At 36.2% G+C, this 13963-nt stretch overlaps 1 protein-coding gene across 1 annotated transcript in view; it reads left to right on the top strand.

Annotated features, from left to right (window-relative positions):
* The window catches only part of ACVR1C (activin A receptor type 1C), a 75275-nt gene that overhangs the window by 32330 nt on the left and 28982 nt on the right, over window positions 1-13963 (top strand). The window contains exon 2 of the mRNA XM_059393999.1: window positions 1105-1335. Within this exon, the coding sequence (XP_059249982.1) occupies window positions 1105-1335 (231 nt within the window). The remainder of the gene's footprint in view (window positions 1-1104; window positions 1336-13963) is intronic.

Below are 13963 nucleotides of genomic sequence, written 5' to 3'. Positions count from 1 at the left end.
TATTTCATTATCTATAGAACGGAGATAGGGACACCTAACTCCCACACTGGCACTGGGAATTATACATAAGTAATGATAAATATACATGAAACTAACATATGTTTAACTGTTGAGTGCTTTATGCTTGTCTTCCTTCAGTGGACCCATATTCCATAGTTAGTTGCCTTGATTTCTAAGCTAGCTTCTCTTGGAAATAGAAAATTTATGGAGACTTTGATGAGGAGTCTAGTAACAACTGGTTTGAGACTGTGTGTCAGAAGACTTATTCTTCCCAACTTCAGCCCCTTAAAATATGAGGGTAAAGAATAACCACAGTGGATTACGTTTCTTCAATGTCAAAGGCTTTCTATATTTTGTAATTGTAAATTTCCATGAGTTATAAAATCATAGACTATTAAATGGTGGCACTCTATGAGGTTTCAGGATTTGGGGATCCACTGACCTGACCCTGGTTTATTTCCCATTTCCAGAAGAAGCCACAGAGCCCCTGTAAGGTTAAATGTCTTCTCTAAAGTCAATGAGCAAGTTAGTGACAGAGGTAGGACTGAGACCTTCTTTTCCTGAGGTCCTTATTTAGACCATCGCCAGATGCCACCCTGCTGTGTGACTATCTAGGTTCTAAACTGGTCTGTTAAAAGAAGGTGAGCACTCAACTCACTCCACAGGTAGAAAGGGATGCATTTCTTTGTTATGCTTATGTTGGACAGTGCCCCTTGGTCATTGTGTTACTAGGTCCCAGCATTTCACCGGGAGCTGTTGATTTAGGAATAGGCCAGTTGAGTTTAAAAAGGTGGGACTTAGACCACAGCTAAGAACATTGTTTTAAAATACAGTAGCAACTGAATAAATGCACAAAAATACAAGCAATAATAAATGAAGATTGGGCCACCGATTTAATAAAACCGGTGACTGAGGGGTAACAGAGAGCAGGAGCATATATTTATCCAGTGCTGTTCATTTAAACCCTTCCTCAATTTTCATTAAGATTGAATTCTGCTATTCAAGTATTAGGAAATGAATTTGCATGATATCTTACCATCTGTATATCTATATATCTATATCTATATATCTATGTCTTAAAGCTTTCCGCCTTACACGTTCCAGGATTGAAGTGTGTATGTCTTCTGTGTGACTCTTCAAACTTTACCTGCCAAACTGAAGGAGCATGCTGGGCTTCAGTTATGTTGGCCAATGGAAAAGAGCAGGTGATCAAGTCCTGTGTCTCTCTCCCAGAACTGAATGCTCAAGTCTTCTGCCATAGTTCCAACAATGTTACCAAAACCGAATGCTGCTTCACAGACTTTTGCAACAACATAACACTGCACCTTCCAATGGGTAAGGCATTCCTCTTTGTTCATTCCACATTTAATTGTGCTAGGGGGAAATTATATAAGCATGCTAGAAATCAAGGTGTTGGTTGTTACTGTACATAGGAAAATCCATTTTACAGTTCTCTCCGTTTTTTGACTGGTGGCATTCTCTAGAGCCTCGGTGAGGCTGATTTTTTGTTTTAATCGCACAGGATTGTCAAAACATTGACAACCGGATAATAATTGTGAAGACATTTGTCCATGTGAATTGTATTTTTTGAAGTGATTAATGGACCCAGAGTAAAATGCCAATTTGTATGGATTCTTGTAAAGGAAAGAAATTGAAATGTATACCAAGGGTGGGGGGAAGAGACTAAAGAGCAGAACTAAAAATAGTAGATTGCCACTTTTATGGAGACAAAATCTTTTTTTCATGGGCACCTTCTGGATAACTTCTTTGCCTCCCTGTGCAAGCCCTCAGGAGCAGAAAGATGGAAAATGGGGTGTAACTCTTCATTATTGTGCAGATAAATTCCTGCCTTGCCCCCAATATCATGGTGTTTTATCCTAATTTACAAGACACTGAAAAGCTTAATCTCATTTTTTTATCGGTAATTTGGAATCTGAAACTTGGGGGGATGTTAAGGGGCAAGTAATTAAATCACAAGCTGATTTATGACAGGAAACATTCTGTAGTGAATTTTCTTTAATGTGTATTAATTTAGTAATAATTCAGTGCTTATTGCTATGTTACTATCTGCACACTGATACATAGTCTTCCTTACAAAGTAACATTTTAAGTTAGTGTTATCATCTCAGCTGCTCCCCTATCACCATATCAATATTCTACTATAGTACTTTTTAACCTATTATCTTTTCTGTAAATTCACTGTCCCCCTTTTTTCTGAAGAACATTTATTTTATGCAGAAACTGGGCATCACTACCACAAATGAAAAACCAGTTTACTTACCGTAAGTAGAAGATGACTGTGTGCTTAAACAAACATAGCTACTGCATTCCAGTTAAGTATTTTATATTTTCTTTTTGTTTAAAAGACAGAAGAATGTGATGTTTAAGACATACTAGCAGAAAATAAGGCTTTTTGGTTATCAGAGAAACTAAGAGAATTAGAAAAATAATTATTATGTAATTCAATGTTATTTAAATCATGTTTGTTGACCATTCTAAATCATCTCAGGAACACTTAAAATCATTTTATGTGTCACCACTGAGACTTGTCCCAATCTTTGGGACATTAAACTACCCACTGCAAACTCAGAAGTCATATCTGGCATATTTCATCCCCCAAGGTTACTTGCAGTTATGGATGTTAGACCATACTTAGACTCTGTGTCTCAGATTCCATAGGCTTCCTTGGTTTGGTGCTGATCTGGCATTTATTCTGGATACTGTATTTTCTCCCATGGTTATCCGAGATACCCTGAAGTGAAGCCTCTCTGTATCTGATATTGGTCTTCCCATGACCAAGATCCAAAAATTAAGGAGGGGTACATAAGTCTGCCTTAGCCTGTGGCCATGACATCTTTGAGGTGGTTTCCCACATGCTGCCAGTCAGTATAGACACAAGATAGTACTTTGACAGCAACAAAACGTCTTGGAGGGCAAAATGGTTCATTTACAGTTGGGCAAATTAAAGATACTTAGTGCAGCTAGATGGTGGGTCCTTTCCAGCCTAACTATACACTCTGAGAAGCTTATATTCTACCCTGAAGTCCACGTAGGAACCAGTCTTTTTTTAAAATCAATTTTATTGAGATGTAATTTAGCTATAATAAAATGCACACATTTTGAGTATATGGTTTGATAATTTTTGGCACACACATACTCGGTACAACCACCACCACTTTTCCATTGCCTCATAATGTTCTCCTCAATCTATCCCCAGTTTGACCAGGGCTCAACCGATCTATTTTTCTGTTACTGTGGACTAGATTTACTTTCACACCATGGAGTTCTTATGGAAGATGTTATTTTACATTTGACTTCTTCCAGTCAGGGTTTTTTGAGATTTATGCATGTTGTGGGTATGGTAGTAGCATATCCATATAATGGTAGTATCCATATAATGGTAGTATCCATTATATGGATATACTACAGCTGTTGCTGGTACCCATTCACCCACTGATGAGTCCTCACCTTGTTTCTATGTGGGGGCTCTTAACAAAGGTGCTATGACTGTCTATGTACAAGTTTTTGGATATATGTTTGTGTGTGTGTGTGTGTGTGTGTGTGTAAGAAAAATACCCAAGAGTGGAATTATAGGATCATATGTTAAGTACCTATTTGTTTTATAAATATAATCTCCCAAGTAATTTTCAAACTGTACTGTTTTATATCCCCAACAGAAATGTATGATAGTCCCAGTTTGTCCATACTTTTATAGTCACCTGGTATAATCAGTTTTTTTTTTAATTGTAGCCGTTCAAGTGATTGTGTAATGGTATTTCATTATGGTTTTAGTTTGCGTTTCCTTGATGATTAATGATGTCCATTTATTTTTATGTGCATATTGGACAGTGGTGTGTCTTGCTTTGTAAAGTGTCAAATCTTTTCACATTAAAAAAGTTGAATTTAAAACTTCTTTATGTAATCTGAAGACAAGTCCCTTATCAGGCATGTGTATTATAATTTCTCCCTCTCTGTGGATTACCATTTTGTTTTCTTGAATGTGTCTTTTGCAGAGTACATTAAAATTTGTGAAGTATGTATTTTTATTATGTTTTTCCCATGTGTCCTGTCTTAACTGAGGAAGTCTTTATCTACAAAGGCCATAAATATTCTTTTATATTTTCTCCCAGAAATTTTACATTTCAGCATTTCCATTTAGACCTATATTCAGTTTAAACTTAATTTTTGTTACTATGTGAGGTTTAGGAGAAATTTTATTTTGTATATGGATCTGAAGTTGTTTCAACATCATTTGTTGAAAAATCTATCCTTTCAATTATCTTACCACTTTGATTGAACGCAAAGTGACCAAAAATATGTGTGTGCATATTTCTGACCTCATAATTCTTTTCAAGTGTTCTGTATGTCTATATTAATGTCACTATCCAACTTTCTTTATTATTGTAGCTTTATAGTAAGTATTAAAATCAGGTCGTGTGACCTCTCCAACTGTGTTCTTTTTTAAAATTGTTTTGATTATTGTGAGGCCTTTGCATTTTTATTTAAATTCTAGAATTAGTTCAGCAGTTTTTACAAAAACCTGAGATTTTTTTGAGATTTTTATTAGATTGAGTTGAATATATAAACTATTTGAAGAAAATCGTCATTTTAACATTTTAGTGTAGAATATAGCATGTTTTCCCACTTATTTTTCTTCAGTTACTCTTAGCAATGTTTTGTAGTTGTGAGAGAACAGGTTTCATATATATTTCCTGGAATGTTTCTCTAAATATTACCTGTTTGGGGTATTGTGAATGGTATTTTTAATTGGTCAACATTAATTGTTAGTATATGAAAATAAAATCAATTTTGTATAGTGACCTTATTTCCTACAAGCTTGCCAAAATGAATTTATTAGTTCTGGTAGCTCTTTTAAAATTTGTCATTTTCTATATATATGTGAATACAGGCTATTTTACGTCTTCTATTCTGGTCTGTATGTGTTTTATTTCTTCTTCTTGCTTTTTGCACTGGCTGGGATTGCTAATACGATGATGAGTAGGAGTGGTAAGAGTGAAGATCCTTGCCTTTTTCCTGGTCCAAGGAGTGAGTGAATGCACTCCCTCTTTTACCATTAAGTATGATTTTAACTCTAGTTTTTTGTAGATTCCTGGTATCAATTGATGAGATTTGCTTTTATTCCTAGTGGGGGGGGAGGGTTTTTTTTTTTAATCCTATATGAATATTAAATTTTTTAAGTATTTTCATGAATGTATTGAGATTATAGAATGCTTTTTCTTCTTCAGTCTATTGATATGATAGATTACAGACATTGGTTTCCAAATATTACTTATAACAGGGAAGATATGTATTGTCTCATCAGTAATTAGTATGTCTGCAAAAAATGCTATGGGACATTGAATTCAAATGTCTTTACTTGAACTAAGAATTTTTGTCCTTTAGTGACATTGTGTGGTCAGCTGACATGAAATTGAACAGGATTGCATGTGTAGTCATTTTGTGTCGGGTTGTTCTGTCTGTGAGGCAGCGCTTAATGGTTATTAGCTGTATTTGGAAGAGCAGCTGTTTGGGAAGGAACTTCCAGGCTGAACACTGACACAGTCGGTGCCAAGAACTCCACTGTTTTTGTGGCATCAGTGAGTGTGATCGCTATCCATTCTCTGCTCTGCCTAGAGGAGATTTATTCATTTCAAGTGTGGTTACATATATATATGAAATCTATAAAAGCACTCTGCTGAGTAAGCAGTGTGACATGTCTACAGTGTTAATGCTCTGCAATCACAATGATGGGCAGAATAGAGAAGAAAAAGGGAGGAAAGTCACCAGAAGAGACTGGAGAAAATCCGGACTTCCCCTTTTGGTTCCTCTGAAAGCCAAGTAGACCCTTGGCTCTTTGGCTTTTTCACCCACCACCCCAGACTGTGGGGCCATGTCTGGGTAGTGACTTGATGGAAGTGGAGTAACCAAGGCTTAGGATGTGTTAGCTGACCCTCTTTGGTTCATAAGTCCTACGTGTAATGATTGGGCTCTTGCTTTGTTTCTTTGTGACAAAATTCCTACCTTGAGTACAGCTTGGGACTTTTTCTCTCCCTTCCTCTCTCTGCTAGTGCGATTGTAACTCAGCAGTTGGAAACTGTAGGCCCTCCCTCTTTCCCTCCTATAAATTCTTTTAAGTGTTTGGCTGTAATTCCTAAAGACTTAGACTAGTGGCTTTTATACAGATTTCCACTGAGACACACAGAAGAAGTACATTTTATACAATATCCCTCAACCTGCATGCATGCACAACTGAAATAATTGAATTTTTACAAAATATTCATACCCTTTAAATGTGCGAGGCACCATATGAATTTTCCTTAATTAGGAATGCTGATTAGACCCCATTAATAGGTTGTTCACAGTTTGAGAAACCCTACTTTAGTTGATATTTAAAATGTGGTAATTTAAAATGGAGCAAGGACACTTATTATTTTAATTTACTGCACAAAACTCTGGTAAGAATCTAGTTACCATTTTAATCTGAAATGTTTTCTTTCTAAATGAACTTTAAAACCTTTTACCCATTCAGTTTTAATATTAAATTGCCTTAGATTTAAGTTGAATTAGTTCAGATATTTGTAAGCAAGATTTGATTTAGATCACATTAAATTCAGTAATTTGCCCTTAACATACTTTCTTCTTTGACATTGCACATGAGTTTAATTTTTAGGAATTAATAATTTTTCGGATAGAAGCAATTTTATAGTTTGATAGAGATATAATATTAGAAAACTTGCTTCCTCCCCTGAAGCTTATTAAAGTTGGTATCTTTGTTGTCACTAGAATGACCTTCCAAGTTCAAGTATTATCACAAATATTTAGAAGTTTATTTTTCTTATGTAAAACTTGAAAGGCAATATCCATTTCCAATAACAGCCATTTATTTGACTAGTACTTTGAGTTCACATTTCTTCCAACAGCAAATATGTTATTATTTTCATACAACAAGTGTAGTACTGAATATCTAAAAATTGAATATAGACAATGCAAATCAGTTAAACAAGATAAACATATACTGTATGTAGTGTACCCTGTCTAATCTATTCTTCCTCTTTATTTTTAGATCCTCAATTCCAAACATATCTGCCTACCTTTCTGGGTGCTACTTTTCTTGCTCTGACTCCAGTCAGATTCCAGTTCTGACTTTAGTACTCCCAGGCTTAAGGAAACTTCCTGTGCAGTAACTCCTGCAGATTGCCCACTCTCAGCTTTCTTTGAATTTATGAAAGAAGCCACTGGGTAGGAAAAATTTACCTTTAAAAGTAAATGATTAATTCTTAGCTCTTGAAGAATATTTCCATTTCAAAAAGAAAAGACTTACTTGCACAAATTGGTGTGCACTTGGTGGGGGACTCGGGGATCAGGTAGGGTTAACAAATAATAATAGATCTTCACATTGGGAAGTATTTAGATATGTCTCTATGACGGGTTCTGTCCGTGAGCTTTCTTTCTTTCTTTTTTTTTTAATTTAATTTAATTTTTTCAGTGTTCCAATATTCATTGTTTATGCACCATACCCAGTGCTCCATGCAGTACGTGCCCTCCTTAATACTCGCCACCAGACTTGCCCATCCCCCCACTCCCTCTCTTTCAGAACCCTCAGTTTGTTTCTCAAAGTCCACAGTCTCTCGTAGTTTGTCTCCCCCTCTGATTTTCCCCAGTTCACTTTTCCTTTCCTTCTCCTAAAGTCCTCCTTATTATTCCTTATGTTCCACAAGTAAGCGAAACCATATGATAATTGACTTTCTGTGCTTGACTTATATCACTCAGCATAATCTCCTCCAGTCCTGTCCATGTTGATACAAAAGTTGGGTATTCTTCCTTTCCGATGGAGGCATAATATTCCATTGTATATATGAACCATTTCTTCTTTAACCATTCATCCGTTGAAGGGCATCTTGGCTCTTTCCACAGTTTGGTGATTGTGGCCATTGCTGCTATTAACACTGGGGTCCATATGGCCCTTATTTTCACTGCATCTGTATCTTTGGGGTGAATACCCAGTAGTGCAATTGCAGGATCATAGGGTAGCTCTATTTTTAATTTCTTAAGGAATATCCACACTGTTTTTTAAAATGGCCGCACCAACTTGAATCCACACCAACAGTATAAGAGGGTTCTCATTTCTACACATCCTCTCCAACACTACTTGTTTCTTATCTTGTTAATTTTGGCCATTCTAAGTGGTATCTCAATGTGGTTTTGATTTGAATCTCCCTGATGGCTAATGATGAACATTTTTTCATGTGTCTATTAGCCATTTGTATGCCTTCTTTGGAGAAGTGCCTCTTCATGTCTTCTGCCCATTTGTGGAAGTATCATGTTTTTTGGGTGTTGAGTTTGAGGAATTCTTTATAGATCTTAGATATCAGCTGTTTGTCTGTAGTGTCATTTGTGAATGTCTTCTCCCATTCCGTGGGTTGCCTCTTTGTTTTGTTGACTGTTTCCTTTGCTGTGCAGAAGATTTTTATCTTGATGAAGTCCCAAAATTTCATTTTCACTTTTGTTTCCTTGGCCTTTGGAAACACGTCTTGAAAGAAGTTGCTGTGGCTGATGTTGAAGAGGTTACTGTCTATGTTCTCTTCTAGGATTTTGGTAGATTCCTGCCTCATATTGAGGTCTTTTATCCATTTCAACTTGTCTGTGAGCCTTCTAATAGGTTCTTGTTGGTTCTCACAATGCCTTCACTGAGTTTGTGCAAGCTGGGCCTTTGGCGTCTATTCTCTATATCTCTTAAAATCTTTCCTTCATATTTTCTAATGTTTGAATCTCTGATAATATTAATATCTACAGTTTATTTAAGTTTGAATTTGCTGTTTTTTTATTTTGCTGACTCATATTTTTGGGGCTAATTACCTTGTGTTTTGTAATTTTTGAATGTGAGCTCATGTTTTTGGGAACCGTATCTGGAGGGCACTTTTGAGACCAGTATTTAAAATATGTTCCTTCAGAGAAGATTTACTTTAGCTTCTGCTAAGTATCTGCTAAGTATCTGAAACCATTCAGTGTTTTGATTAGCTTTATTTGGGACAACATATAATACGAATTCAGGCTCTAAGCCTGAATACACTGGGGTGAGCAAGTCTTGAGGATTTTTTTTTTTTTTTTGCTATATAAAAGTCAAGGTTGAGACAGACAAATAGACAAGTATATACCCTGTCTCTCTCTACAGAACATTTTCTGTTTTATTTTCAGTGTAATTTCACTCATAGTTGCCTGATTTAGATGAGGGTCTCTGATCTGGCCTTGCATTGTCTTAGGAACCATATTTTATCTCCTGATTTTGTGCTGAGGTCTGGTAAGCTAAGTGTGTAACCACCAGGAGCTGGCAGATGCCTCCAGGGTAAATAGCAGCCCCAGTGCACAAGCACCTCTCTGGATTTTCACTTTATTTATGGCTCCAAGCAATTCATTTCTTTTCCCACCAGCTTAATCATGTAATTAAAAAAAAAGTTTTTCATTTATATTTTATTCAGCATTTTTGCATGTGCTGTACCAAGAAGGGCTTCTGTGGACATCTAAATTGTAACTTGGCAGAAATGGAAATTCCAGGATAGTTTATTTTTGAAATGATGCTGGCATAATTATCTATCCATCTGGAAGAAAACAGGGCTGTACCACAGTGTCATACCATATACAAAAATAAATTACAGCTTGATTAAATATCTAATTGTGAAATATAAAACAATTTAAATGTCAGAGGAAAATTTAGAAAAAAAGATTTTTATGACTTTATAGTATGGAAGCTGTTTTTAAATAAGACAGGAAATCCAACTGTTATAAAAGGAAAAGAGATATAATTGCATGCAAACTAAAATAAAAATGAGTAATGAAAGATAACATAAATAAAACCAAAGATAAGTTAAATATGGGATAGAAATATTTGCAGCATGTGTGACTAGAGAAAAGTTAACTCTGAGAAGGTAAGGAGCATCTTGCGTGTGTATGCTGCATGTACGTACATGTGCATGGCAAGAGAATGGAAAGAGGAGGAGAGGGGATGCTCAGTGAACAAGTGGGCAGGAGACACAAATAGGAATTTTAAAGAAGAGAATATTCTTTTTTAAATTTATTCATTTTTGAAAGAGAGAGCACAAGCAGGGGAAGGGGCAGAGAGAGAGAGAGGGAGAAGCAGACTCCCTGCCGAGCAGGAAGCCTGATGTAGGATTCAGTCCCAGGCCCCTGAGATCATGACCTGAGCCAAAGGCAGATGCTTCACTGACTGAGCTACCCAGGCACCCGGAAGAGAATATTCTATGTGGCCAGAGTATTGAAAAGATGATAAATATCACTAATAGCGGAGGAATGCGAATTACAACCACCATTTTTCTTTTCCACCCATTAGCTTTGCATAAGTTAGAAGAGTGATGTATAGGTCAAGATAGTTTCAAATAAAAGTATCAGAAACTTAGATAATAATGTCTTAATAAGGGAATTCACTAACTCAACATGATTAGGAATCTGGAAGTAGATTCGTTCCATGATTTATTAACAAAGAGACTCAATAATATCGCCAGGCTATTTCCAGAATTCTCATTACATGAATCGGTAAACACCCTTATTATTAAGATATTATTATGTAACTTTCTGGTACTTTTAGCTAAGACTCTTTTCTTCACGTGTGTCTGCTTTTTCTAATATGGAAAATGTTGGGTTTTATTATCAGGGATCTCAAGGTTGAAGGATGACAAAGGTCAAGAAACATGATTTGCTCAAATTGGATTGTCTAATAGAAGGCACCGTATTGAGCAGAGATATCAAAGGTCTCTTTGCATATCGCAAGCTTAAACAAGATACAAACCCATCTCCTTTTAACCCCAAGGAGGAGGTTTGGCCTTCTCACTAAGCAGAGAGGGAAAATGAAAAACAAACAAAAAACCTGTCCCTGAGAAGCTACGAATATAGCCCGGACAGGCCTATGTTCCCATTGTCTGAGTGGTTTAAGGACTCTCCAGGGAACAAACGTTCTTTAAAGTAGTCCCAGACTGTTAGTGCCCCCAAGTCTGCCAGAAGAAAGTACCAGCTCTCTAGAGGAAGGGACGTTAATGTTAGGTCTCAAGCAGATAAATCAGATGCTTATTCAAGGACGTGAGCAGTACATAGTGAAGAATAAGCTCCCAAGCACACGGGGGGTGCAGGGCAGCATGCAAGAGCCAGCAGAATAGAGCACAAAGGTTTCGTATATCGGAATTATCAGAAAATAATTGTAGACCAACTATCCTAAGTTTAAAAAAAATAAGGCAAATTTGGAAAAACTTTGTTCTTATTAATGTATAATGTATAATTTCAGAAGTACAATTTGTGATTCATCAGTCTTATACAATTTACAGCACTCACCATAGCACATATCCTCTTCCATGTCCTCACCCAACCACCCCATACCTTTCACTCCCTTCCTCTCCAGCAGCCCTCAGTTTGTTTCCTGAGATTGAGAGTCTCTTATGGTTTCTCTCCCTCTCTGGTTTTATCTTGTTTCATTTTTCCCTCCCTTCCTCTATAATCTTCTGTCTTGTTTCTCAAATTCCTCATATCAATGAGATCATATGATAATTATCTTCCTCTGATTGACTTAGTTCACTTAACATAGTACTCTCTAGTTCCATAGATGTTGTTGCAAATGGCAAGATTTTGGGTTTTTGATGGCTTCATAGTATTCCATTATATATGTATATCTACCACATTTCCTTTATCCATTCATCTGTTGATGGACATCTAGGTTCTTTCCATAGTTTGCTATTGTGGACATTGCTGCTATAAACATTTGGGTACACGTGCCCCTTCGGATCACGACATTTGTATCTTTAGTGTAAATACCCAGTAGTGCGATTGCTGGGTTGTAGGGTAGCTCTATTTTCAACTTTTTGAGGAACCTCCATGCTATTTTCCAGAGTGGCTGCACCAGCATGCATTCCCACCAACAGTGTAAGAGGGTTCCCCTTTCTCTGCATCCTCGCCAACACCTGTCCTTTCCTGACTTGTTAATTTTAGCCATTCTGACGTGTGAGGTGGTATCTCATTGAGGTTTTGATTCATATTTCCCTGATGCCAAGTGATAGGGAGCACTTTTTCATGGATCTGTTGGCTATTTGGATGTCTTCTTTGCAGAGATGTCTGGAAATACTTTTAAAGAAGATATTATGAAAAAGTGACCTACCAGACTTGAACAGTAACAGAATAAAACTTTTTAAAAATTAAAAATATAATAACAAAAATCGAAAACTTAGCAGATAGGTTTAATAGCAATTAGTATAAGGAGAGAATTAGGGATCTGAAATACAGGTCAGAAGTTATTTTGTGTGGAGAAAGACAGAGAATACGTAATGGAAAATACAGAAGAGAGGATGACAAATAGATGACACATAAAAAGGTTTAATATGTGCTTTTACACAGTGGTCCATAGGAGAGGAGAGAAAGATTTGGGCCAAAGCAGTCTCTGCAGAAGTAATAGCTCAGAATTTTCCAGAATTGATGAACACCCATCTATAAATCTAAGAAATTCAGTCAATATCAAGAGGAGAAGTAAAAAGATATCTAAACCTTTACATAGCACTGTAAAATTGCAGAACACCAAAAACAAAGTGAAACACTAAAAGCTGACAGACAAAAGGGTAAATGAAATTCAAAGGAATTACACAACAACTGACATTGTCTTTTCAATAACAAAAAGCAAAAAGAGAAAAGGTGGAATTACATCTTCAATATTCTAAAAGGAATTAACTGGTAACCCAGAATTCTACCCAGCAAAAATACCTTTAAAGAATGAGGTTGGGGCGCCTGGGTGGCTCAGTGGGTTAAGCCGCTGCCTTCGGCTCAGGTCATGATCTCAGGGTCCTGGGATCGAGCCCGCTTCCCTTCCTCTCTCTGCCTGCCTCTCTGCCTACTTGTGATCTCTGTCAAATAAATAAATAAAATCTTAAAAAAAAAAAAATGAAGTTAAGTAAAAGACATTGTCAAAGTAACACAAATAAGGGAGTTTCACATTATCAAAGTCTTTCATAAAAGTAATTCTAAAGATGTACTTCAGGCAAAACAAACAAGCAAAAAACCACAAAAAACTATACCAAAGTTCTGGCATGCAAGGAGGAATGAAAAGAAAAAGAAAAAATGAAAAGAGAGAGAGAGAGAGAGAAATATGTGACTAAATCTAAAGAATATTAATCTACAACAACAGCAATGTCTTATGGGGTTAAAAAAAGATAAAATGGTCATTCAGTATAAAAATAGCATACTATACATGTCAAGAGAGACATAAATGGAATTAAACTTTTCTAGGGGCCTTGTTTTGTCTAGGAGGATAAACATATTGTTAATCCTTATGCTTTCAAGTGTCCCTGTTGTCATATCTGAATTACTTCTAAAAGAGTGGTGACTATGTTCCTTCTCATCTACAGTTGGAAAAATAGAACAATAAAAACTATCAAAAAAAAGTAAAAAAAGAAAAGAAAAAGAGAGAGAGAGTGAGAGAGAGGCAAAAGAAGCAAACAACAGGTGTGACAAAAAGAAAATATCCAAATGTCAGTAATAATTAAACAAAAATAATTTAATGTAAATAGACTAAACAAAGATTACCAGATTGGAGAAAACAAATCCAATTAAATGTTGTTTTAAAAATGTCTTAAAAATGAAAGTTTAGAGAAATCTTGAAGTGGTTTTTGATGGAAAAGATATACCATACATATTTTATTTTATTTTTTTAAAGATTTTATTTATTTATTTGACAGAGAGAGATTGCTAGTACGCAGAGAGGCAGGCAGAGAGAGAGGAGGAAGCAGGCTCCCTGCCAAGCAGAGAGCCCGATGCAGTACTCAATCCCAGGACACTGAGACCATGACCTGAGCCAAAGGTAGAGGCTTAACCCTCTGAGCCACCCAGGCACCACAACCATACATATTTTGAAACAAAACAAAACAAATAAGTTTATATTAAGAGCAGACAAAATTAACTTTGAGACAAAAAAATTCCT

The sequence above is a fragment of the Mustela nigripes genome, chromosome 3 (genome assembly GCF_022355385.1).
Source record: "Mustela nigripes isolate SB6536 chromosome 3, MUSNIG.SB6536, whole genome shotgun sequence".
NCBI lineage: Eukaryota > Metazoa > Chordata > Mammalia > Carnivora > Mustelidae > Mustela > Mustela nigripes.
Note: the sequence above shows the minus strand (reverse complement) of the source record. Positions and strands in the feature narration are given on the sequence as shown.